At 44.9% G+C, this 26,703-nt stretch overlaps 1 protein-coding gene across 1 annotated transcript in view; it reads right to left on the bottom strand.

Annotated features, from left to right (window-relative positions):
• Nucleotides 1-845: 845 nt before the first annotated feature.
• MTHFS (methenyltetrahydrofolate synthetase) overlaps nt 846-26,703 on the bottom strand; it is a 36,327-nt gene continuing 10,469 nt past the window's right edge. The window contains exon 3 of the mRNA XM_075006376.1: nt 846-4,522. Coding sequence (XP_074862477.1) covers nt 4,299-4,522 — 224 coding nt within the window. The 3' untranslated portion in view covers nt 846-4,298. The remainder of the gene's footprint in view (nt 4,523-26,703) is intronic.

Raw genomic sequence — 26,703 nt, 5'->3', positions numbered from 1 at the left:
AACAGATATTAATGCATGGGAGCCATAGTTTTACTAATTATATCTTCCCAGAAAGTGCTACAGTTTGTACCTCTCTGGTATAACAAGAACCAGTACCTGGAAGTTAAAAACAGACAAGTTCAAATTAGTGCTAAATGCAAAGTTGTAACAGTGACAGTGATTATCCATTGGAACCAACTGCCAAAAGTAATGCAGCTGGATGGCGTTCTGGAAGTTATGCTATAGTCAACCACAAGTAAGTGGGCTCAGTACAGGTATAATTGGCTCTGGCCTGTATTATACAGGATGCAAGACCTGAAGAGGTAACAGTCTTCTGGCTTTAAGATGTATGACAATCTATATAGTTACCTACCCAAAGGCAGAGCCTTTAAATAGACCCTATAATGAGCAGAGATTAATATTATATACACTTTAATAAGTATTAATCATGAAATTTATCAGCTTACTAATACTGGAAATAGGAGCTCCCTGGTTGGCCAAAGGCAACGATAGCACAGCTTTCCCTGTGCTGCTCCAACATTTGTCACCTCTGTTCTGTCAGGACTGCCTCTAGGTGGCCTCAGAGTACTTCGTTCTCCATGGTGTCAAGTATCAGAGGGGTAGCTGTGTTAGTCTGGATCTGCAAAAGCAACAAGGGGCCCTGTGGCACCTTATAGACTAACAGAAATGTATGAGCATAAGCTTTCGTGGGCAAAGACCCACTTCGTCAGATGCAGGTAGTGGATTCCACTACCTGCATCTGATGAAGTGGGTATTTGCCCACGAACACTTATGCTCATGCATTTCTGTTAGTCTATAAGGTGCCACAGGACCCCTCATTGCTTTTGTTCTCCATTTTCCTCCATTATTGCCTTCTTCACCAACACTGCCAGGCAGTTCACCAGCTCCTACCACTTAAAGGGCTGATTTTACAGCAGAGGCATCAGTTCACTAAAAACTAGCCTGAGACCATAAACTCCTTTCCAGATCTGCACACAGCTGTCATGCTTATCAGTCAATTTATCAGCAGTCATTCACATTGATCTGCGTAACTCATCACTCATTGTTTCAGCACCATTTTTGTGGGTAAAGTGACCATCCCAAACTCATGCCAGTACATACTTACCCAGCACCTTCATGTTGTCGCTCTCAAGACTCCATTTTTTGAGGTAACACTCAATCTCACTTTAAAAATCCCACAAGGGTCCTTCTCTGAATGACAGTTTATGGTGTTGCTGTTACTCATTTCTTCTTCACCCTTTAAGTTATATTCATAAGAGCCTGTCCTGCAACCCTTATCCATGTGAGAAATTTGGTTGAAGACAGCTGGGTTGCATCATTTAGTTATATATGCACTAGCAGCTGAGGCACTGATTATTTGAGTTGCTCTTTGTGTTCGGGAGGTTGAACTCAGTAAATCCTTCCAAAGAGCTAGTCAGCAATATCTCTGACTTGGGACCTTTCAAATGCAAACATACTCATGGGCTGTTTCAAAACAGAGAATTCTGTCAGGTTTCTTTGTGGCTGTTTCCATTTCATGGATACTGTGATTATATGCTGGAGGAATTTAGCTTCATCCTGAAGCATATCCTCAAATCTATTGAATTTACAATTACATAGGATTTTTAACAAGTAGTTATTGAGTTACTACAGAATCAGAAATAGAAGTGAAATTGAATACAACAGGCCTAGATTTAAAAACCCATGTATATTGTAGGCATATATTTAGTTCACAGAAATTATCTGTGATGGCTTAAGGGCTCTCTGTTCTGTAGTCAGTGCTTGAGAATTCATAGAATTTTTAATGTGCCAACAGAATGAATTGGTTAAAATGAATGAAAATAATGTACAGGCTGAAAGAATTTATGGATGTACGAAATGTATTGAAGGAGACAGGAGTAGACTGAAAGAAAATGAAAATAGTGTTCCTTTTCATTATTACCTTCTGTATATCTTTAATTCCCATTTCAGAATATTACATTACAATGCTGTCACCACATGCTTTCAATGGCTATTTTCAGTGTTCACACAGGCTACGTCTACGCGTGCATGCTACATCGAAATAATTTATTTCGATGAATAACGTCTACACGTCCTCCAGGGCTGGCAACGTCGACGTTCAACTTCGACGTTGGGCAGCATCACATCGAAATAGGCGCTGTGAGGGAACGTCTACACGCCAAAGTAGCACACATCGAAATAAGGGTGCCAGGAACAGCTGCAGACAGGGTCACAGGGCAGACTCAACAGCAAGCCGCTCCCTTAAAGGGCCCCTCCCAGACACAGCTGCACTAAACAACACAAGATCCACAGAGCCGACAACTGGTTGCAGACCCTGTGCATGCAGCATGGATCCCCAGCTGCCGCAGCAGCAGCCAGAAGCCCTGGGCTAAGGGCTGCTGCACACGATGACCATAGAGCCCCACAGGGGCTGGAGAGAGAGCGTCTCTCAACCCCTCAGCTGATGGCCGCCATGGCGGACCCCGCTATTTCGATGTTGCGGGATGCAGATCGTCTACACGTGCCCTACTTCGACGTTCAACTTCGAAGTAGGGCGCTATTCCCATCCCCTCATGGGGTTAGCAACTTCGACGTCTCGCCACCTAACGTCGATTTCAACTTCGAAATAGTGCCCAACACGTGTAGCCGTGACGGGCACTATTTCGAAGTTGGCGCCGCTACTTCGAAGTAGCGTGCATGTGTAGACGCGGCCACAATAATTTTGGAAGACAGATAGAGGCCAAGATAGGGACTATTTTGGTGCACTCCGATGCTATTTTTTACCTGAGACATGGGAAGACATAGAATTGTGCCTTCTTTGGCACATGCTACAGAAAAGCTAGATGCTGAATTGCACACAATTTTATAAATCTAAATAGCCACATGATTGGCTAAACTCATGACTATCGGATCTGTCCCGAGGCAAGGGTAGTATCTTATTGTATTGCCATTGGAGCAGACTGCTAAGGAGAGCTCACAATGTTTTTTCTCACTTTCCATGCTGCTCCAGGGACAGGGTAGACCATGTGAGGTACATATCCGGTGCAGCTTCGTTAGTTAGAACATCTCTACACTTTCCCATCCCCCTCCACAAGACAAATGGAGCAACTCTGCACAGCCCACTTCCCTTCCTGCACTGCTACCTGTAGCATAAACAGACCCTGGAATAAAGTAAGAATTTTCCTTCTCCCCAGTCACTCCCTTGCATGGCTGTATAAGCAGGACCATTATTCACTCCTGAAGAAGCAAAGACCTGTTATGCACAAAAATAGATTATCTACATCAATAAGCATATGTCACTATCTTCAGTTTGCCTTGAATCAGGCCCCTTGTCTTTTTTCTAAGATAACAAATAACAACAATTTATGCTGTTCTCCCTCCCTTTATGTGTGTTTCTCTTCTGTCATCTCCAGTAACCCCTTTCCCCAATGTGTACCTATTTAATTGCTTTAACATTTTCTGAGTTCATCCTTTCTAACCCTCTCGTCCTATAGTAGTCGCTGTCCTCTGTAATTCCTCTGGATTTCTCTTTAACCTTTCTTCAACATATTGTCCCCAAATTTCAGGCACAATTTCAATACATTATGGAGTATTGCAGGTTCAAATTAAAACAATTTGTGAATTATAGTTTAAAAATGCTCAGCCTGAGAACTCAACTACTAAGTTTTAACCCAAGGCAAATTTTTATGGGTTTATATTTAAAACATGGAGATTGGGTATATATTAAAAACATGGTCAGATCTTCAACCATACAGTTGCTAACAAACAGTTTCCATAATTACACAATTGTTTAACCACAAAGTATATAATCTAAATTGATTTTACAATCCAAGACTTTTTCTTTTCATCCTTTTGTGATCATGTTAGTATGTGGCTTAAGTGGTTCCTTGGGCACTAATGTTCTGTTGATGGTCTTGCATAATTGTTAAGTGCTATGGCCGTATTTGAAACTATAGTTCCAACAAATATCCCCTTTCAGATTGGATCATGAAATCTTATTAGTAACTGAGCTCCATTTTAAAGCAGGGCAATAAAATGGTCATGTTAAATATCAGGTAACTTAGCAAAGAGACATGATTAGATTAAATTATTTTTATTTTAATAAAATAGTCATCTTGTTTCTCTTGTTTCTGGAATAACACTTCACAACAGATATTTGCTAATTATCATGAGACCATTGCAGTCCTTCTTAACATAAATGTAGCTGGGGTTGTTTAAAATAGTGTATTTTATTACTACAAAAAAAATGTATGACAAGTCTGTGCCTTGACATGAAGCCTTTGATTGGACACTCTGCGGTCAGCAGTATCCAGACACTTTTAGCTATCTTCATAAAGAATTTCATCTATTTGGATGTCATTTTCTGTCACTGGCACTGAGTCACAGATCTGCTCCTTGAAAGCCAAGGCAATCGTGTAAGGTTTTCCTTTTGGATGATGCACGCATCGTTCAAGGTAGGTATCATAGTATCCTTTCCCTCGGCCCAATCTGTTGCCACTTTTGTCAAACCCAAGGCCTGGCATGAGGATGAGGTCAAGGCCTCCTGTTGGAAAAAAAATACATCAAATGAAATAAAAATCAGAGGATTAACAAACCAGTGCTGTGGATTTCCTTGTGGCTTAAATATTTACACATACCTGCCGACATTGAGCTAAAATGCTAGTTTTCTATTTTGCCAAATGCCTCCTTTTTCTTGCACAGATGAAAAATACCTTGAATAGTAAATCTGTAAATTTACATAGTCACCGTATCAACCATATATTAGATCACCAGCAAAATAATTAGGTCTACGAAAAGCCCAAAAGGAAAAAACGCCTATCTTCAAACAAAGCCTAGTAAGTATGGAAAGAAGCAGAAAACAACCCACAGCATGAGCGCAAAATGGACATGGAAAAAAAAAATTAAAAGAAGAGATCCAGAGGAAGGACACTTCTTAACATTGCAGTACAATTTCCTGTAATTGAACCTCCTGTTGGCCCCGCAGGATCAACTAGGATGTGGTATATTCTAAACATAAACCACTGTGACAAACCTTCCACTTATCTAGGACACACTGTATGCGCTTGTCAGCTAGGTCAGCTTTTGAAATGAGTACCCACAGTTGTTGGGTTGAGGGAAAAAACACCGGTACTAGTTAGAAACTTGTTTCAACCATTCCTGTTGGTCCCATAGCTCAGACTACAGCCAGGTTCCTCTTACTCCAGGTCTCCTAGACTCATAAACCTTAGTTTATATGCCGTAGCACCTGTTCTGTTCCGTGATGGCAAGCAAAGGCCACACAGAGGGCTGAGCTGTGGAAAGCAAGGCATGCTTCCCTACCCACCCCAAGGATATCTGAATTTGTGTGGAAGAGTGAATATTTAAAAAAAAAAAAAAAAAAAAAAAAAAAAAGCCATGAAGCAGCTGTTCTGTATGCTATGTTCCCTGCGGTTCTACCCTGCAAGAGAACTACAGTCTAGTCATTTCAGATAGCATTAACCCCAAATTTTGCCCCTAGATGCCAACCTCCATAACTTGGCTGAGTGCTCAAGAGCTCCATCGGAGACTCGTCCACTCCCCAGGCTGCAGGGAAAAAAGTGCAGCCCCTTATGACGGGAGTGAGGAGACCACCATGGTAGGATCAGAGATGCAACAATATAATTCATGCAGGTGTATCAGGAGTGAAGGGCGTAAAAACAGCATCTGCACTGAACGGGGCCTCAGCAGGGTAGTACAATGCTGGGGAGGGAACGTCCCTCTCCTCCCCAGAGCAGATGCCATATACATAAGATCCTCGCAACAATAGTGATACCTCCAGCCCTGCCACCCAAGTAGCTGCCACTCATGAACATGATAGCACCCCTCATAGAACCATGCTGTGCCCTGCATTGGCCCCTGCATGCTACTTCCCCTTTCTCCCCACACAGCTGGATCCACATTCACTGACAGACAGGATATGGATCTGGGCCGTACTATATAAACAATTATATGTTTTTTTATTTTTTCAAAACCCAAGTGCTGTTTACACTGGAACTGGAGGGAATGGCTTCATACCCCTTAATTTGCCCAAGGACAGGCAAGATGACTTGCAGCCTGCTCCTGAGGCAACGAGCAGCTCAATGCACCTGTCTGCTCCCTGTTGTTCTATGCACTACAGAGCACGGACAGCTTTACCTGCTGCCCTCACCCTCCAGCAAAATCTCTCCACTCCTATTGACTGGAAACCAGCCAGAAGGAGCTAAGAAATTTGGCTGGGGGTGGGGTCAGTACAGCACAGTTTCTCAGATCTCATTGGCCAGTTTTCAGCCAATAGGAGTGGAGAGATTTTGCTGGGGGGGGAGGCGGAGCAGCAAGCAAGCCCCTCCCCTCAGTGCAGAGAGTCACATGTAACACCCAGTGCTATGGCTGCTGGCAGGCAGGGAAGCCTACCTGAGAGTGCTGCTAGCCAGGAACAGCCTCTGGCACCCCACCCTTTCCTGCACCCCAACTCCCTCCCACACCTTGCACTCCCTTCTAAACCCATTATCAATGTCAACTAAAAGGCTGCTAGAGTAGGATCAAAAGTCAGTGAAAAGAAAAGGAAAGTCATGCTCTATTAGAGAGGACTCAAACTATGGTGCATATGTAATTGAGAATGAAGACTACAACAGAGTTAACAAATCTGCATTGTGGAAGCATAAGCACCACCAATGGCCATATCCCTAAGTAGGTGAAAGCAAGAACTGGAAAGGCAAGCGGAGTTTTTCAAAACTAGCAAATATGTGGAAAAATAAGAAAAGTCACACAAGAACCAGGATAAAGTTATTGTGATCCTCACCACATCATTACATGCTTCTGAAACTTGGCAAGAAGATGCCTGTGGAGAATACCTGATGTCAGCTGGTGAGATAAAGTAACTGCAGCACAACCTCAGACCTCCAAACATCTCACAAAAAGAGGTTGTTCATAATGCTCAACTATGTGTAACCGTGGCCAAAAGTGTGGTAGTTCTTTCCAAAGTTTTCAAACAAACAGTGACTTAATACAGCTTTCAACTTTTACTATCAAGAAGAAAAATGCTGCTTTCCTTTTTCTCCTTCCCAGCAGTTTACTGTAACAAAATATTGGACTGTATCTGTTTGCTTGTTTGGTCTCTGCTGCTGCCTGATTGTTTACTGTGGTTCAAAATGAGGTGTGTGATTGACTGGTCAGTTAACAACCCTGGTGTCTGTAACTTAGATTCTACTGTAATGCAGATATGAAAAAAGGACTGGCCAGAGTAGAGAGACAATGATCCACGAAAGAAGAATAAAGCAGCTTGGTTATGTTGTATTAAAGTCAATAACCTGGATACCTAAAAAAAGACATGGACTGGATACCACTTGGAGGAAGAAGGAAAAAGAAGATGGCAACAAATGACAGAAAACCCCCATTGAGAAAGATGACACTGTCACAGAAACACACTATGAAGAAGCAAGAAATGTGTCATTAGACAGATTGTGGTAGAAATACTGCATTGTGTCATGTCATAAGGCAGGAGAACGTGTGATAATGAAATAATACACAGAGTACATAATCTGCAGCATCCATTGCCTAAGGACACCAGTGGGATTTGGAAAGTACAATTCTGACTTAACAGGTGGGCAAAATAAGGCACGAACATGTGAACTGACTTGCCCAAGGATGTGGTAAATCAGTGGGAAAGCCAGAGAGAAGAAACCAGATATGCAAGTTGCCAGCTCTGCTTATCACAGTCACTGTCAGTGTTGGGTTAAAAAACAGATACCACTGATTTTAACTGTGATACAATGAGGTTTTCCTTCCTCTTACTGCTGTGGTGGATTTGCCCTCCTTAGGTTGCGTGAAGTCATGATCTCATCTCCTCCCTCCTTCCCCTGTCCCCTCTGGGGCTTCATATATGCTATAAGGATCAAGGAAACAGCAGCCCCTCTACTCCCCAAAGCAGAAGGCCTGCAATTCTTTTGGTCTCTTACATGGGTCATGCAAAGTGTGAGAGAAGGCTTCTTATGCCCCCTCCTTGCACCCACACAATGCCCAGGCAGAATCTGTGTCTTGGTAATCAGAGGTAAAAATAACCAGGTTTCCTATGTCCCTGCAAGAGAGGCATGTGTATGTCTAAACTGCATGCTCTCAGCACAGAGGCCTCCAGAGCTCAAAACACAAAAGCTCAGACAGAAATCCACTCCATATACTGTAGTCCCCTTTCATAGTAACCATTTGCTGCCCAGTAACTAGTAGCATTTTAAGCATTTCCTGAGGTACAAAGTTCATGATGCTTATAATTTTCTATCTACACAGAGGGCCTTATAGCTTGTGTGAGATCTAATTGTTACGCAGAGTTTTCAATCCCAAGATCACACACAGATCTGATAGCGTATGACACCTACTTTCATAGCTGTGAATGATTGCAGAGCAATGAACAATGGAGCTCAGAGAGCATCATTTACTTTTGTGTCTAAACCATCCTCCTGAAGAGTTATTCTCTCTCCAAAGAATGGACGCCACAAACATGAAACCAGTTTATGCACTTACATTTGCAACCGCACTCAGTGCTGACTACTTTTCCCATCTTATACAGCAGGAGGGAATGAAAATGTTTTCTAATTCCTGAGTTATGCAACTCAACTGGGTAGCAGACAGCAGAAATAAAAATATCTACATTCTATATTCTGTAAATCCACTTGTCAAGCAAGGAAAAAACTCTGGCTGCTTGCTGCCTATATTTCTACTGTGATCGCACAGAAACAAAATTTAACACGCTCAATTGTCTTTAACATTAAAGATACCCATCCTGGTGGCACATAAGTAAAGAAATGAGGACCAGCACCGGAAGACTGAACTTTCCCAAGCTTAGCAAGCCTGAATACTGATGACTAAGTGCTTGCAAAGGCTCTATGCACCTTGACACATATTGTATGTTTTTATTTCCTTCTAAAAATAAACTCTCTAAATTTTAGCTCAAGATTCATTCAAACATGCATAGAGTTAGGTGCCTCACTATCTTTGAAGATCTTGGACTAAGAGACTTAAAGGACTGCAACTAGATTTTCAGAAGTGCCTTTGAAAATCCCTTTGGCATTAGGCTCCATATCTTACTTAGGCATTTTTAAAAATCCCATTCTGAGACTCATTTTCAAAACTCATTTAGTCATTTAGGAGCCTGTTGATCTTCAATGAAACTTCGATTCTTAGCTGCCTAAATTACTTATGAAAATGAGACAAAGTCCTATGTGCTTTTGAAAATGGTACCCATTCAACAGCATCTCCAGCTGTGACAAATGGACAGAGGTGGGAAACACGCAACGTGCTATACAGCCACTAGACATGGAGCCAGATTTCCAGCAGTAAGTAGTCGTCACTATCGCTCGTGCAGCCATGTTTTGAAGAGTCCTATCTATCTTCTAAGATCTATGTACTTAATTTGTTGTCTTCATAGAAGCAGAACTCTTCAAAACACCTGGCCCAAGACATCATATGTATAGTACTGACATCCAAAGGACAAGGTTTAGATGATAGCTATGTACTGGAGCATCCAACCACGGGTACTAATTCCGTGAGTAATCTAGCAGTGTACTTTAATAGCAGAGCACTTACTATTGAACAAATTAGGACACATTCCTGGCTATCACTTAACATATTTCCTCATTCACACACAAAATTTACCAACATTTATTTGGAGGTTTCACTGGCTGAGACTCACCTGTCTCCAGTGCTCTGCACACTAGCTTAGTTCCAGACCACTTTGATATACATTTTCCTAGCACAGCCACTCATTTGACAGGGTTGTGCGAGAGAAGGACCAGGGTATATTCCTGGGCAGTACTGGGGGAAGGTGAGAGGTTTGTCTGGAGGGTTTGTACTTCTGCTATGGAAAATTGCTACCTTTGATGAATTATGTTAATTTATTTGCACATTAGTATTAATAATTCTGGGTGGTGACTGCAAGTTTAATTATTGTGAGGGTGCTTGGAGCTGTAGCATGGGCAAGCTTTTTTAATGGAAATTTTTTAGGGCAGGGACTGTCTTTGTGTTCTATATTTGTACAGCACCTAGAAAAATATGGTGCCCTGGCACACCAGAGGGACTGCTAGGTGCTACTGCAACACTGATAATAGATAAGAATAATGTTATGGCTAAATAAATAAACTGATCAGTAGCAAAAATGCTAGGCTAAGGGGCCTTCTCTCTGTATGGTCTGGAAGGGCCAGCACAGCTGCTGCAGTTGTTATTAATTCTAATATTTCAGCGCTCACTTTCAGAAGAGGCATGAGCTTTTGTCAAAACTTCTGAATCAAAAGCAGGGTCTCTGTTACTGCAGAGGATGCACTATCTGAGATGATGGATGCAAATGAGAAAGCTGCTCACTACAGGGCCTGATCTTCCACATGGTCACAGTCAATGAGAACAAACCCACAATCCTGAGCTGGGAAACTGGTCCTGGAATTGTAGTGCTCAGTTTCAGAGACAACCATCTGTTTGCTCTCCTGGCTATATGGTAGTGAGGAAATAAAAATACGTACAGGTTGAACCTTTCTAGTCCAGCACTGTGTCATCTCGCAAAATCTCTAATCTGGCATGATTTTAGTCAGCCAGATGAAAACCTATCATGGGTGTGGTCAAGTTTCCTGTGGTCCCATAAAGTTTGTTTCCAGCCACTAGTGCTGGCTCTCAGTGTTCTGTACTGTTCTTTAAAGAGAAGTTACTCACCGTAGTAACGGTGGTTCTTCGAGATGTGTCCCTGTGGGTGCTCCACAATAGGTGACGGGCTTTCCCGGCGCCGCAGATCGGATCTTCCAAGCAGTTTCTGCCAGACCGCGCATGCGCCGGCGCGCGCCGCTCCCTTGTGCGCTCCTGGCCATGTGCGCGATCCGGTCCCCGCCAGTTCCTCGACCAACTGCCTCGGGTGCCCCTACAAAACACTAACAGAGATCCGAAGCGGGGAGGATGGGCGGGTAGTGGAGCACCCACGGGGACACATCTCGAAGAACCACCGTTACTACGGTGAGTAACTTCTCTTTCTTCTTCGAGTGTCCCCGTGGGTGCTCCACAATAGGCGACTACCCAGCAGTAACCCAAGATAGGAGGTGGGTAATCGGATTATGTGCAGCTTGTCCCCGAGAGGACCGCTGCAGAGAGACGGGTATCCTCTTGGAATACCCTGTGAAGGGCGTAATGTTTGGCGAAGGTGTCGTAGGATGACCAGGTCGCCGCTCTGCAAATGTCTTTTAACGCAACGCCCTTGAAAAAGGCTGTTGATGCCGCCACCGCCCTGGTGGAATGAGCCCTGGGAGTGGCCGATAAAGGAGTCTTTTTGAGCTCGTAGCACATTTTTATGCAGGATACAATGTGCTTCGAGATTCTCTGCGAGGAGAGACCCTCTCCTTTCGATTTGGGAGCGAGGGAGACTAGGAGTCTATCCGTTTTCCGGAAGGACTTGGTCCTGTCTATGTAGAAGGCTAGCGCCCTCCTCACGTCCAGGAGGTGTAGGCACGCCTCTTCGTTGGAGGTATGAGGCTTTGGATAAAACGAGGGTAGAACAATAGGTTCGTTGATGTGAAACTCGGAAGAAACTTTGGGAACAAAGGCTGGATGCAGCCGTATGGTTACCGCCTCCTTGGAAAAAACAGTGCAGGGTGGCGTTGCCATGACTGCCGCGAGCTCGCTCACCCTACGAGCTGACGTAATTGCAAGAAGAAAGGTCGTCTTTATTGTAAGGAGGCGGAGGGGAACTGTGGCCAAGGGCTCGAACGGTGGTCCCATCAGTGTGGTAAGCACCAGGTCCAAGTTCCACGAAGGTGGAATTGGTTTCCGAGGGGGGTAGAGGTTTACCAACCCTTTGAGAAACCTGGTAACCATAGGGTGGGCGAACACCGTGTGCCCTTCCTCCTCATGTCTAAACGCCGAGATGGCGGCAAGGTGGACCTTTAACGAGGATAGCGAGAGTCCTCCTCTCTTGAGGTCCAGTAAGTACTCTAGAATTGTAGGTATAGGCACCGAAAGGGGGGCCAGCTGTTTGGTAGAACACCAAGCCGTGAAGCGAGTCCATTTTTGTTTGTAGGTCTTCCTAGTGGAAGTCCTCCTGCTACTTTCTAGGACTTGCTGTACTCCCAACTGTGCATGTGCTCTCTAGGGAGCTGAGCCATGGATTAACCACGCTTGCAGTCGCAGGCTGTGGGGGTGCGGATGCACTATGGACCCCTGGGCTTGCGTGAGCAGATCCGGCGCCACCGGAAGAGGCATCGGTGGACGGTCCAACATGCGCAGGAGTAGGGGGAACCATTGTTGGCGATCCCACGTTGGGACTATCAGGATCATCCGGGCCCTTTCCCTCCTGGCTTTTTGCAAAACTTTGTGGATCAGCACTGTGGGAGGAAACGCATAAAGCAGGGGGCCCCCCCACGGGATCGCGAACGCGTCCCCCAGGGACCCCCATCCCAGTCCTGCCCTGGAGCAGAATCGTGGGCACTGCTTGTTGTGCTGAGTGGCAAACAGATCTATTTGGGGAAAACCCCATGCGTGGAAAATCGGCCGTAGCAGGTCAGGACGGGTCTGCCACTCGTGTGTGAGCGCAAAACGCCTGCTCAGCTGGTCTGCCTTCACGTTGTGCGCAGCCGGCAAGTATGAGGCTTTCAAGATTATATCGTGGGCGATGCACCAGTCCCATAAGCGGACTGCTTCCGCGCATAAGGCACGGGATTGAGCTCCTCCTTGCCTGTTTATATAAAACATGGTGGAGGTATTGTCTGTACTGATCCCGACGACTTTGCCTTGTATGTGGTCTCGAAAGTGTTTGCAGGCGTTGAACACTGCTCTGAGCTCCAGTACATTGATGTGTAGTGACTGTTCCGTGGGTGACCACAGTCCTTGAGTCACCTCTTCGCCCATGTGCGCTCCCCACCCTATGAGGGAGGCATCTGTAGTGAGAAAAACCGATATTTGCGGTTGGTGGAAGGGTACCCCTGTTAGCAAGTTCCTGGGGTTTACCCACCATTGCAGGGATTTGCGCACCCCGGCTGTGGGCGACACCACCCTGTGAACGGTGTGTACTGCCGGTTTGTATACACTCGCCAGCCAGTGCTGCATGCTGCGCATGTGTAACCTGGCGTTCTGTACTACAAATGTCGCCGCTGCCATGTGGCCCAGCAGCTGCAAGCACGTCAAGACCGGCACCGTAGGGCTGAAGGTGATGACTTGCACGAGGGAACCGATGGCTCAAAAGCGAACCTCTGGTAGGTATACTCTCGCTGTAACCGAGTTTATGCGAGCCCCTATGAACTCTATGTCCTGTGTGGGGTCTATTTGTGATTTTGCCAGATTGATAACCAGGCCAAGTGAGGAGAAGGTGTTTGCTGTGACGCGTATCATGCGCGGAACCTCCCCTTTCGAGGCCCCTTTGAGCAGGCAGTCGTCCAGATACGGGAAAATAAATACCCCCTGTCTGTGCAGGTAGGCTGACACCACTGCCAAGGTCTTGGTGAAGACTCTGGGGGCCGAGGAGAGGCCAAACGGTAGGACCTTGTATTGGAAGTGTTCGTTGCCTACCATGAACCGGAGGAATCGCCGGTGAGCCGGATGGATGGTTATGTGGAAGTACGCGTCTTGTAAATCGAGGGCTGCGAACCAGTCTCCATCGTCCAGTGCTGTAAGGATGGAGGCGATCGTGGTCATCCGAAAACGTTGCTTGCGCAGGTAACTGTTGAGGCCGCGAAGGTCTAAGATGGGCCTCCAGCCTCCTGTCTTTTTCTCCGTGAGGAAATACCTGGAGTAGAACCCTTTCCCGTGCAGTTGCTCCGGCACTCTTTCCACCGCCCCTATGAGCATGAGATGGTCCACCTCCTGCCTGAGCCTCACTACCTGGGAGGCCTCCTGGAGGTGGGGCTTGGGTGGAGGTCGTGACGGTGGGAGCGACTGGAAGGGGATGGCGTACCCCGTGGCTATGATCTCCAGCACCCATTTGTCTGTGGTGATCCTTTGCCACTGGTCGTAGAATGGTCGGAGGCGATGGTGGAATAGCCGCTTCGGATGACCTTGTGTGATGGTAGTGATGGCGCAGCCCTGGATCTGTATGTCAAACTTGTGGCCTTTGGCCCCGCCCCGAGGACGCACGGCTCTGTTGTGAGCATTGCCTGGGAGTTCTGTACTGCTGGTGCTGTTGATGTCGCCCTTGCTCGTAACCCCTGTGATACTGGGGGTGCTGTTGCTGGTACTGGTACCGCCTTTGCTGAGGGTAGTACCTTTTCTTTGTGTATGGAGGGGTGTAAATCCCCAGGGTCCTGAGTGTGGCTCTTGAATCTTTACTGGAATGAAGGACCGAGTCAGCTGATTCAGCAAACAGCTTCTGCGAGTCGAAGGGAAGGTCAACTATCTTCGCCTGCAGATCCCTCGGTATACCCGAGGTCTGGAGCCAGGACTCCCTTCGCATCACCACTGCGGTTGCTGTGGAACGTGCTGCTGTGTCCGCAACGTCCAAAGCAATCTGAACTCCCGTCCTCGCAGCCGCGTAGCCTTCTTGCACTATGGCCTTGAGGACCGGCTTTTTGTCCTCTGGAAGCGAGTCCATAAGGGAGGTTAACCTGGAATAGTTGTCAAAATTATGGTTCGCTAAGTGCGCTGCGTAATTTGCCATTCGCAACGTTAAAGTGGAGGAGGAGTAGACCTTTCTGCCGAACAGCTCTAGCTTCTTGGCATCTTTGTCTGTTCCCCCTGTTTTAAATTGAGATGTTTTTGATCTTTGTTGCGAGGACTCCACCACCAGGGAGTTTGGCTGTGGGTGGCTAAACAGGAACTCCATGCCCTTCGCCGTCACGAAGTATTTCTTATCCGCTCTCTTTTGGACAGGCGGAATAGTTGCAGGGGTCTGCCATATCGTAGTGGCGGACTCTAAGATCGCTTCATCAAGCGGTATTGCTACTCTGGAGGAGGCCGGAGGGAAAATCTCGGGGTTCCATGACCAGTCCCCCCTGAGATGCTTGAGTCTCTGTCCCCGGTCGCAATTGCCCTCGGGGGTACGAGATAGTTTGTGGGGATCTTTCCCTAGTAGATTGCCGATGGTGTGTATGCCCCGCGTGGTAGGGGCGACCATGGCAATATAGGCATTGTTCTTGGGAAGGTGACCTAGACCACTCCCTTGGTGCGTACCCTCTGCGTCTGGGGGAGGGAGATCGTCGAGACACTGGAGAGAGCGATTTCGCATAATAGTCCAGCGGTTCGAACCCCAGGAAGGGTGAAGGTGGTGCCAGCCATGGTGAGGCTGGTTGTAAAAATGGAGAAGGGGGCTCCGGGTAGGCTAGGGGGGACCCCTGCCTTCTGGTTGGAGTCTGCAGCATGAGCGGAGGGCTATGAGAAAGCAGCTCCACAGCCCTGTCCGGAGAGGGGCTGCAATGCCTCCTCTTGTGTGCAGCCTTCCCCCTCCCTGGAGGAGGTAACTCCGCCCCCTGACGCGCGGGGGATCACGGCCCCGTCGGCACCGTGCTAGGCACGCTCGAAGGCGGTGCCGCACGTGCGGTGTCCTTCTGCGCCTGCAGGCTACGTGCCTGCGCGCTCTGCACCGCCGGTTCCCCAGGGGTCGGTGCCGCTGCCTGCGGTGCCGCCGGTACCGGCGCTTCTTCAGCCGCCGCCCTGCCTGCAGCGCGGGGCGGCTGGCTGATTATCGGAGGCTGAGCCGCTTCCACGTGGCTCTCCGTGCCGCCGCCGATCAGCTGTTGCTGCGGCTGGGGGCTGCTTGCTCCTCCCATCCCGCTCACTGTTGCTGCTGGCAGGGATCGGGCTGGAGAGACTTTCCTCCGTTTTTGCGCTGATGGAGTGAGGGAGGCAGCTTTCCTTTTAAGGGCCCCGGAGGGTCCCTCCTGCTGCGGCCGCTCTGGCACGTCTAGCTGGAGGGCCTTATCAAGAAGCAGCATTTTAATCCGCATCTCCCTGTCTCTCCGTGCTCTGGTTGTTAATTTAGCACAGAAGGCGCATTTCTGTGCCACATGGGACTCCCCCAGGCACCTTATGCATAGACTGTGCCCATCGGACGCTGGCATCGCCTCTCGGCAGGACTCACATTTTTTAAAGCCTGAAGAGGACATTGTTGGTGAGTCTTTGAGTTTTTAAGCGGGTACTCAGCACCTTCTTTGTGCTGTTTTCCCCGTCCGATGGCCTGCCTCAGCAGGAGGGCTGATGGCCGTAGCTCCTGGCCTCCGGCGCTTGTTACTGGGACTGGACTGAAGCTGTCCCGCTCGTAGTTTGTTTGTTGTTGTTTGTTTTGTTTTTTTTTTTTGCAAAATAACAACCGGCTAACTCGTAGTAGCCTAAGTACCTGAAAAACTTTTAAAGAAAAACAGATAAAGTCGTTGAATATGCTATTTGGCCTTAGCCTAGTCAGATTCCATCTGCAGCCGACGGCGGTTAAGAGGAACTGGCGGGGACCGGATCGCGCACATGGCCAGGAGCGCGCAAGGGAGCGGCGAGCGCCGGCGCATGCGCGGTCCGGCAGAAACTGCTTGGAAGATCCGATCTGCGGCGCCGGGCAAGCCCGTCACCTATTGTGGAGCACCCACGGGGACACTCGAAGAAGAACTGTAATTTACCCCTAAATGTCTTCTAAGAGCCCAGTAAGCAGTGCAAGTGTTGGTAATGTGCTAGGCAAGTACTTCCCAATTTTATTTGGCCTCAGAACCCTCTTAAACTTGAAAGAAGTTTGCAGATCCCCAGTCTCACGCTCTACCCACCTCTGCCCCCAAACCCACCCTGCCCCTCCAGGTTTTACCCACCTCAGCTCTCAAATCCATACCCCTATCCCCAAGATTTACCTCCACATCCTGCAAACCCCACCCCCCATCCCCAGGCTTAACCCCCCTTATCCTCTGGCTTAACTCCTTACAGCCCCAAACCCGCCACCCATCCTTAGGATTAACCTGCCTCAGCCTCAAACCGGCCCCTGGAACTTACCCATCTGTGGTGCTGGCTGGGAAGCCTACACCTGGTGGCCATGTATGCCCAGCAGAAGGAAGGCTGGCGTGAAGGCATTCTGGTGGGGCTCAGCCAAACCACACCCACCAGAAGATTGTGGCTGCATGGGTGGTGGGATGAGTGATGGGCTCTCTGAGGCTCTCTGTCTTGCCACTGCTGAAATAATGGAACTAAATTAAGTTGATTTAATAGCCAGATCCCTCCTGCCACCATGCTGGCTGCTAAACTAATTAAATTTAGTTCCACTGTTTCAGTGGCAGCAGGGCAGCGAGCCACAGAGGAATTATCTCACAGAACCCCTCTTTATATTTTGTGAAACCCCGGGGTTCCACAGAACACCATTTGGGAAACACTGTGCTAAACAACAATGACCTGCAGAGGTATGGCAAATTTTCTCCTTCAGCACTGGTCAGATCCTGAGGGTGAAGAACAAGAGAGGTTTTACCTGTAAAACAATCAGTACTGAGAGAAAACCTGAAGGACTCAGAGGCTGGGAATCAGATAACTGTGCTGCGCTCTCCTGCATCTAGCATCCATGTCCTGTAGGACACACATTTAACAGTGGGAGATGTATTGTTTTGCCAAAACCAGCATATATGGTACTGTTACTGCCCTGAACTAATGAGAAAGAGACCAAAAACATTGCCCTTTGCTGCAATTATTTGCTATTTGAAAAAAAAAAGTTATTCATCCAGAACCAATTACACTGACATCTACCAATAATGCAAGTGATTACACAAACAGACATCAGTAATTATGTATCTCAGCTTTCCCCCAGCCATCCTGCTAAAAAGCAGAAAGAATCCCCCGAACAGAAAGAAAATTCATATCCAATAATACCTCATGCTAGCTCACACAATCAAGCACTTGAAAATCAATACCAGAAGCACAGCAAAAATTCACACCTCCCTGGGCACAGTAAGCTAATGCATTAAGGGACAAATTCTCAGCTGGAGTAAAACTGCACTGCTCCAAACTGTCTACTGTGCTGATATAACAAAATTCATGTGAGACATAACAAACAAGTTACCTGCGTAACTGTGAAGAAAAATTCTTGGGTCTTTTTCTTCCGTATTAGATGTTTGCTGAGGGTGGGGTTAAAGACACTTTTCAATAGATATTGCTACAGTTCTCACTGTCCTTACAATCTCAAACACATCTGTATTACGGAAATAAATCTCAGATCCAATTTTTTTTTTTAAAAAATCAACTACGCATAGTTCATTTTAGATGGTGACTATTTAAATGCCTTTTCCTCTGGATAAGCAATAGGCAGTGAAGGTTTTCAACAATAACATATTCCAGGTACCTTGCTGGGGTTTATTTTGTGTATTAATAATCATACTAATTATTCTAATTATTAAGGTCCATTTGTTTCTTTGGAATGAGACCCCAAGAAAGACCTAGCTTAATTCAACACATGCCAGCAAAGAGCATCAACTCAAAACAAACTGCTAAATTAGGGCTGACATCCCTGTATTTCAAAAATATGCCACACTGTCCTCAGTCGTCCCTTGAGCCTCTAGAGGTGTGTCCTGCCACCTCCCTGGTCCTTCTTCGGAGTTCTCTCTCTCCAGTGTTGTGTAACACAGAGAACACAGGGCCTCAGAGAAGCACCAGGAGCTGAGCTGGAGGCTGCAAGTGCTGTTCTTTGCCTGTTGCTGAAAAAAGTTGGGACACCAGGAATGCAGCAGCAGGAAGAAGCTTTGCTGCAATTACCCAGGGCACAGTTTCAGGTTTCAATGGGAGGGGTGACTTGCAGTGGTGGTCTGGAAACAGAGAGGTAGTCAGTCCTAACTCAGTGGTTTTGCGATCTGGGACACAAGGTAAAGTTACCAATCAGTGGCACTTTGCAAAGAAAAATGCGGCTACTTGCCGAATTTCAGATGCTGGAGCAATACTCTGGACCAGAAAGGCAGCATTACACCCTGGTTGAAGTAGGAGAAAAAAAAACATGCCATCATCATTTTTAGTATGTACTTAAATGAGAGATGTCCCTTATAGGAGACCCCAATTCAGCAAATCACCTCATTCAGTGAGGAACTCCTTCCACCATTGAAGTCATCGGGCTTTGAATCAGGCCCTAAGGCACATGTGTAAGTCCCACTGACTTTATTAGGACATTTGTACATAACTAGTGCTTTGCCTATCAGACAGCTAGATACCTAATGCCTTCCTTTACTCTCCACGTGAATCCCACGAATGGTGTGTAGTGCTCACATGTGTTTTCTCTTGATGAGTTTACTGGCACTTGATCTATTTACAATGTTAAGCATCTCCCTGAGTTTTCAAGGGATAAAGCCATACTTTTTTCTCAAGCACTGTACCCCAAACCCTTCCACTTGTAGAAAAGACCCAGGTCACAGCATGTTTGCTCAGAAGTCCCTTGGAGCTGGGGGCAGAACTCCTTACCACCAATACAGGATGATTTTGCTGCTGCTCTGCAAACATCGCGTCAGACCTTAAGGCCAGAATACCCTCTGTTGTGCTTGTGCACAATTTCTCCTGTGGATGGCACAGCCAATGGATTCACATCACAGCAATCACACAGTCCTTACTACAGCTGCTTGCATGGCCCTCCTCACCATCAAGTTCCTTGCACAGGGAGCCCAAAGAGAGCTGGGCTCCATAGCTCACAAGAGGGGCTCCATTGGGACCCCCATCCCCAAACAGTGGAATCACACTGGTAATGCTGCAGGCACATCCACAAAAGGTAGTGGTGACATGTACTGACATATTCTCTAGGAAATACCATTCACTCAGAAAAATCCCAGTGGAACACTGTCCTTTATACACTACAATCCTCCAAAAGGTACATCCAGCCAATACGACGCATGGTAGCAGGGTTGACTCACCACCCTGGAGCCACCTGCTGGTCACACTGGGAATTAGCTGAGTCCATGGAGTGAGCCACCTTCTGGTCAGTGTCTCACCCACTGTCAATCCGCTCTCCTATCTCCACCCTCCTTCGCTACCTTGGTCCGTGACATCTGCTTCAGGACACTACCTTCTGGCAGTGCCTACTTCATTCTCCCCGCTTCCACGGTATCTGCTGTCCTCAGTTCATACACCTGCATGAGCAGCCAATGGCAGCCCTAAAGCCTAGCTCCTGCCTCGGGCGAACTGCCACACCCATGAAAAGTGGTTGACCAGCTAATTAAAATCATGCCAGATTACAAATATTGCTGGACAAGAGTGCTCCAGATTAGAGATGTTCAACCTGTATTAATACTTTGCACTCAAAGGTGTGAAAAATCTACACCTCTGAGTGACAGTTACACCAACCAAACTCCAGGTATAGACAGTGCTATGTCAACAGGAGGGCTTCGCCTGATGACATAGCTACTGCCTGGTGGGGAGGTGGAGTAACTGCATGGATGGGAGAAGCTCTTCTGTTGGCATAGCTAGCATCTTCTTTAAACACTGCTGCTGCGCCACTGCAGTGCTTTTTGCACAGAAAAGCCATCAGCATATGTGACATGTTCAGACCTTATAATTTATATACGTTTACCTGAATGCTTACTTATATATTTCCACTTGCACACATGAGCACCATATATATTCACCATTCTGCTTCTCCTCATCATTACCGGTATATTTCAAAATCAATAAAAATGACTAAACTGAAATATGACAGATAAAAAAAATCCCCAGAGTGTAAACTATTTGTAACAGATTGTGCGTTGTTACTATCAATATTTCTACTCCATTGTTAGAACAACTAAATTGTCTGTGAAATATAAACCATTAAAATGTAAGGCATTAATTTCCCCTTTGATGCATAAACATAACTCCCAGAAAGAGTCAGCCCAACAGGATAGAAACGTTAGGGATGTTTACATGGCAGAATTTATTGTGCATGTAGTCAGCAGGTAACGGTACCCGTGTCATCCAGGTCAGACATGTTTTATCATCACAATGACTGACAATGGCTGCCTTCTACTAACGTATGTCTTACACACAAGCCATGTACAGACAATCAGCTTAATAAAAATGACCACACCTGGAATCCCCAAGCTCCACTCCCTGCTCAATTTTTTAGACATTAGTGTGGAACATTTGCTCTCCCCTGTGTGTGACTGCAATGCCTAAACAAGATTTTAATTATAGGAGACAGCAAAAATGACACTAGCTTATGCTACTAAATCTGTAGAATCCTGACACCTGCTGGTAAAGGGAAATTGTCGCATCACTTCAGAGCACAAAACTGCTGGCTTGACGGGTTGAGTCCTCACACCACACTCAAAATAATTACAGTCAGCACAAGCTGGAATTGTTGAACCAGACTGTGATGTTCATGCTGTTATAGTCTTATTCACATTATGATGCAGCAGAACCATCACACATTCTGGTGCCGAGAAGCAGCGTTCCCTGCAAGCTGAGTGCTGAGGCAGCCACCCAGGAGATATTCAGGTGCCACTCAGCTGATTAGCAGAGCATCCACTGCCACACGCAGCCAAAGGCACATGTCTCTATTCCGCTTCCCTTGGTACTTACAACATTTATTCCACATATGGATGAAACATGGCCGAGAAGTCCTCCTTCTCCTGCTCCAAGGAACTTCCCAGTGTACAGGTGGGAAGGTGCTGTGATCCACCATTAGTCATCTCAGGAAAGAGAAGGAGGACTGAATGGGCCAAGGAGCGAGATCTTCTATCCCTAGAGGATGAAACACACTCTTGGGCAGTGTGGAGCTGTATCCACATGTACTGGCCATATTATCTCTACTTTGTGGGCTACAGGCTCCAGTGCAGCCAATCTCGCGCCACATTTACTCCAAAAGCCATGAACAAAAATAATACATAAAAATAAAAGCAATGAAGAGAAAATCCCTTTGTTTAAAATAGTCCCACAGAGGTAAAAAAATAATATTCTCATATTCAAATTTTTCTCTTAAAATCTGATGTAGGTCTCAGGCCATTATCCAGAACAAATGCTACCGTGTTCTTTGCTTTTGAAAGACTTCTGTATCTAGGAAACAGCACCAAGAATAACAGTATAATTCTTCACACTATAATAAAATTAGCCCCTTTTGAGACAAAACACTTCAGAGCCACTTGCAGTGAATTTACAGCCTTTTACTATGCCATTTCCACTTTCTTTTACACTTCAATTAATTAATGAAGAAATAATCTTTACAGTAGTTTTGCTGAGAGAGATTAACTAACAAGGACATTTTATGCAAGGAGAATAGTGATACAACACTTAAGTGTGGTTAAAAGGAATGACAACCTTTTAAAGTTAATGAACTTTACAAAAGTGAATAGATTTAATATGCCAAAGGCTTTTAGAACTTCAGCAACATGCTGTTGATTAGCTGTGCCGTTAGAATTAAGCCATATTTTGTTCACATTCTACATTACAGAATGATGCCAGTGAAATCCACCGTCTTTTGTAGATCAAGTGTTCTTCACTTATTACATTCCAAAGAAAGGAAGAGAAGCAGTGGTGATGGCAATGAGACTTTAGAATCTTAGATGTTTCTGAGCAGGAGGAGAGGTAGGGGTACAATTAAAAGTGCACGTAAAAATCCAGAGGAGTGGGAGCTGATTGTAACCAAACAGTTTTGGGTAGCTGCTAGAAGTTTGTGTAGTTAATGTGCCAACATTAAGGCCTGATCTACACTATGGGGCTAAGCCAACCTAAGTTACGCAACCTCAGTTATCTGACTAATGTAGCCGGAGTTAAGGTAGATTATGTTGTCCTTGTGTGGCGTAGACACCGCAATAAGTCAACAGCGGGAAACACTCCTGTTTACTTACCTTAGGCGAGGTCTACATTAGACCTGAAAGTCAATCTTAGATACACAATTCCAGCTACGAGAATTGTGTAGCTGGAATCCAACAAGAAGTCCTGTGGCACCTTATAGACTAACAGATATTTTAGAGCATAAGCTTTCGTGGGCAAAGACCCACTTCATCAGATGCGACGTAGCTGGAATTGACATATCAAAGATAGATGTCCACACAGCTGGAGGTCCATGAGAGAAACTATCCCATCAACCTCCCTTAATCCTCACAAGAATGAGGAGTACCAGGATCGACTATCAAACCCAGATGGGTCAATTTAGCGTGTCCACACTCGGTGCACTAAATCAAACCCCACAAGATCAACCCTGAACAAGTCAATCTTCTGGTAAGTATGGATCTTTTGATCCCTGTGGAGTACTGGAGCTGACAGGAGAATGATGTACGGTCAGTTTAGCCGTCTTCTCTGGACTTTCTAAATTGACCCTTGGTGGACTGATTGCAATAGTGCAGAACCCCGGTAAGTGAAGACATAGCAGACAATTCTATATGACTCTCATGTCCTCAGTCCAAGAGCCAGTCAATTAGAATGCAGTTGGTGGAATATCATATAGGTGCTGGGGAAGTTCCCATTATTAAGCCAAAGGATGGAAAATAAAAGAAGTCTGTGCAACATGGCTGGGCCTCAAACTTGTACTGTTTTGGCTTCAGGTGTTACTCCAACCTTACCAAGCCAAGCTAGTGCTAGTCTGTCTACGCTGCCTGAGAAGTTCGTTCCCAGCTTTAGTGTAGACACGTCTTACAAGAAATAATGTATGGTCCTCTGTGGTGCATTTTATGGACGTAGAGCATATAATGGGAGGGGAGTTTTTGTAACAACTCAAGAAAAAAGCCCGGGCATCAGTGTGGACTACTCAGTGGGCAACAGCTGTCAAAAAGCAAACATTATGGTGCATAAAGAAACAGAAAGGAAATAAGATTGAAAATATTATACCAGGATTAAATACATCAAACTCCATATACCTTTGCCTCAGATACTCAATTCCTTTCTGGCTGCGCTCTTTAACAGGAGAAAACAGAAATAGAAAGGGTCAGAGAACAAAATATCGGAGGCCCAGAAAATACTGTTATGAAAAGAAACTGGAAATATTGGGAGGATTTAGGTTAGAGAAGAAACAAATACAGGGTGATATGACAGAGCTTTAAAAGAACACTTAATAGTACAGAGAAGGTAATTCAGATGGTCACAGTTACTCTCCCATAATACAAGGAAAATAGGCAAATTGATTAAAGTGAAAGGTGACAAATTTAAAGTGGATAAAAGGACATATATTTTTAAATTACACATAATTAGCCTATGGAATTCATTGCCACCAAGTAATATGAAATCAAAAACACAGTTCCATTCTGAGGGAGGAAAGAAGGAAGGAAGGAAGGAAGAATGGATGGATTTTGTGGCATAAATCAATGGCTAACTGAGGCAGGATTAATGAAAAACTTCTCTTATGGACATATTATGGGCAAATAGCTATACACTCAGTATATGTCTACACTATCCTGGGAATCGACTCAGCAAGGATCAATCCACTGGATGTTGATTTACTGTTTCACTGAAGATTAAATAAATCAATCTCTGAATCAACAGCAGTATCAACACCACCACCAGCAGTACTCCAGCAAAATGAGAAGAGTTTTGCATAGCTGAAGCAGACTGTCGGCAATGGTGCATAGACAAGGCCCAAGGAATTTCTTGCACCTTTCACTGAGGTATCTGATACCACCTGTTGTTAGAAACAGGATACTGAACAAGATGCAACATTGGCCTGATCTAGAATGGCAATTCTTATGTAACAAGAGAGCAAGAATCATCTCTTCATCAAACGACTCATCAACAGAATGTTAATGACTCACTACAACCGAGTTGATTCCTCCTCTGCAACAAAATACTATGGCTCATTATCTTCAAGCAGCAGTTCATTCCAAACTTTAAATCATTTCATTAAAAAATAAATTACATTAAAATTCACCATCCGTTTTCAATTTGGTTTCATACCATGGTCTCAGCTTTTCTTTTTATGGCCATTCTAAAGAAATTTTAAATTATCTATCCTTTGACATATATTGTAATGTAAATTTTAATTAAGTTTTCCAAAAGAGAAGAGAATCTACTAGTACCCTCAATCACTTTAAAATCTTGTTTGGAGCACTCTCTGTATTCCCACTATGCAGTAATATTTAACATCATTACTTCCAACATATGTACATTCCATTTATCCAACATTCAGAACATACCTTCTTTCAATCCTTCTCAGTAACCTCCAGAGCACTGCATGCAATCTGTTTCATTTCAGAATGCTTAACATGATTTTATAAGCTACAATCACATTTTCATATCCAACTACTGAACAACTAATATATCTGAAGAGACATATAAGATATTTACTTTCAGTTATAGCATCTTCTTCTTAATATTGTTTTCTGTTTCTAAACTCCTTATATGCCTTGTATTTCCACATTCTTATTCCCAGTTGACTGATTTTAAAATTCAGCCTCTCCTCTTTTTTAAAATGCCATCTTTGTTTCGTAGCCATATGTTTCATGTGATCCTCTCAAGAACATACTGCCAATCCATGTGGCCCAGCACTGGCTCCATATATCTTTAAGCTGTTAACAATTCTGAGTTGACTATACCTACCAAAGACCTAGGATCAGTGAGTGCATTGTAAATAAATTGTAGGACTTTAAAGGTGACTAAAACAGTATTTGCAGCTAAAAATATTTTTGCAAGGTAGTTCCCAATGGCAAACTTTGAAATGGGGTTAATGCTCCCTCAATAACACTTTCAATGTACTTACTAGTGGGTTGCTGCAATGCTAAATTGAAAATATCCATTTTCCTTTCAAGGGGATCATGCTAACCAGTGAAAGCAGCTCTATTCAACCCTAATGCTCCCCCAGAGCAGGTCCATTTTGTGTACTGAATTAGACAGGATTTCTGTGTTAAAAATAGTAAGTTATCATGTAATTAAAGACTGCATCATAAATGCAAACTCACAGGGGGCTGAACTTTGACTTTGCCATTGTGGCACACTAAGTAATACAAGGAATAAACATCTAGAAAGGCCAATAAAATGCAGTATTTTAAATGACAAATGACCTGTGTCATTTTTACATTGTAGAGAGGATGAAAGACGTCCTCGTAGGGAAACAGTCTTGATCTATTTTCACGCCAATAAAATGTGTAATGCCAGACACTGCCAAGATGAAAACAGACAATCCTGATGTAATGGAGGAAAGACTATAATTAAAAGGAGCATCTCTATCTGTTAGTACCTGTAATTCATATCCAGGGTTTAACAATGCTACACAGAGAATAGATAGTGAGCTATCCTCCTCAAGAGTCAGATTTGTGAGAGGAAAAGAAGTTTTATGCATAGTTTGGATCTGTGCTTTCTGTCTTATGTATAAATGAATAAACCCAGTGATGACATAACTTATTTATGTAACTGCAGGGTATCTCATGGAAATTAAAATGCTATGTATGTAAGCAATGGGATCTTTACTACTGTAACACCGAGTTAGCTACTCATAATAATGTAAATATCATGCATCACTGATAACATCCTGGAGATAAATGATTAACACATGCATAATTACAACGAATAAGTGTGGTAACAAAAGCAGCTTGGTACTCCTGCAAATGTACCAACATTTAATAAATATAGCACAATACATGACAAAAATATGGCAATGAGTGAATACAGGGAAACCTAAAGTGCGAAAGTTGGACAAAAGAGAAGAAATTAACAAGTCAATCACCTGAAATAAAACAAAGTGAAAACACTGATAAATGGAGACTTAATACCGATGCTAACGTTGGTAAAACTAAATTACTAAAGAGAATTCCCATAAAAGAAAACTACTCTTCCTTGGAAAATAACAAACATCTCAAATCCACTTAACCTGAATTGGTTTGAATTGCTGCAGTACCAAACTTCAGGGAGCTTTCCGTGACTTCTCCCCTCGTGTGCAATACAGTAACCTGC

Source organism: Carettochelys insculpta, chromosome 12, assembly GCF_033958435.1.
Source record: "Carettochelys insculpta isolate YL-2023 chromosome 12, ASM3395843v1, whole genome shotgun sequence".
Classification (NCBI taxonomy): Eukaryota; Metazoa; Chordata; order Testudines; family Carettochelyidae; genus Carettochelys; species Carettochelys insculpta.
The sequence above is the reverse complement of the archived record's forward strand: the minus strand, read 5'-3'. Positions and strand labels throughout refer to the sequence as shown.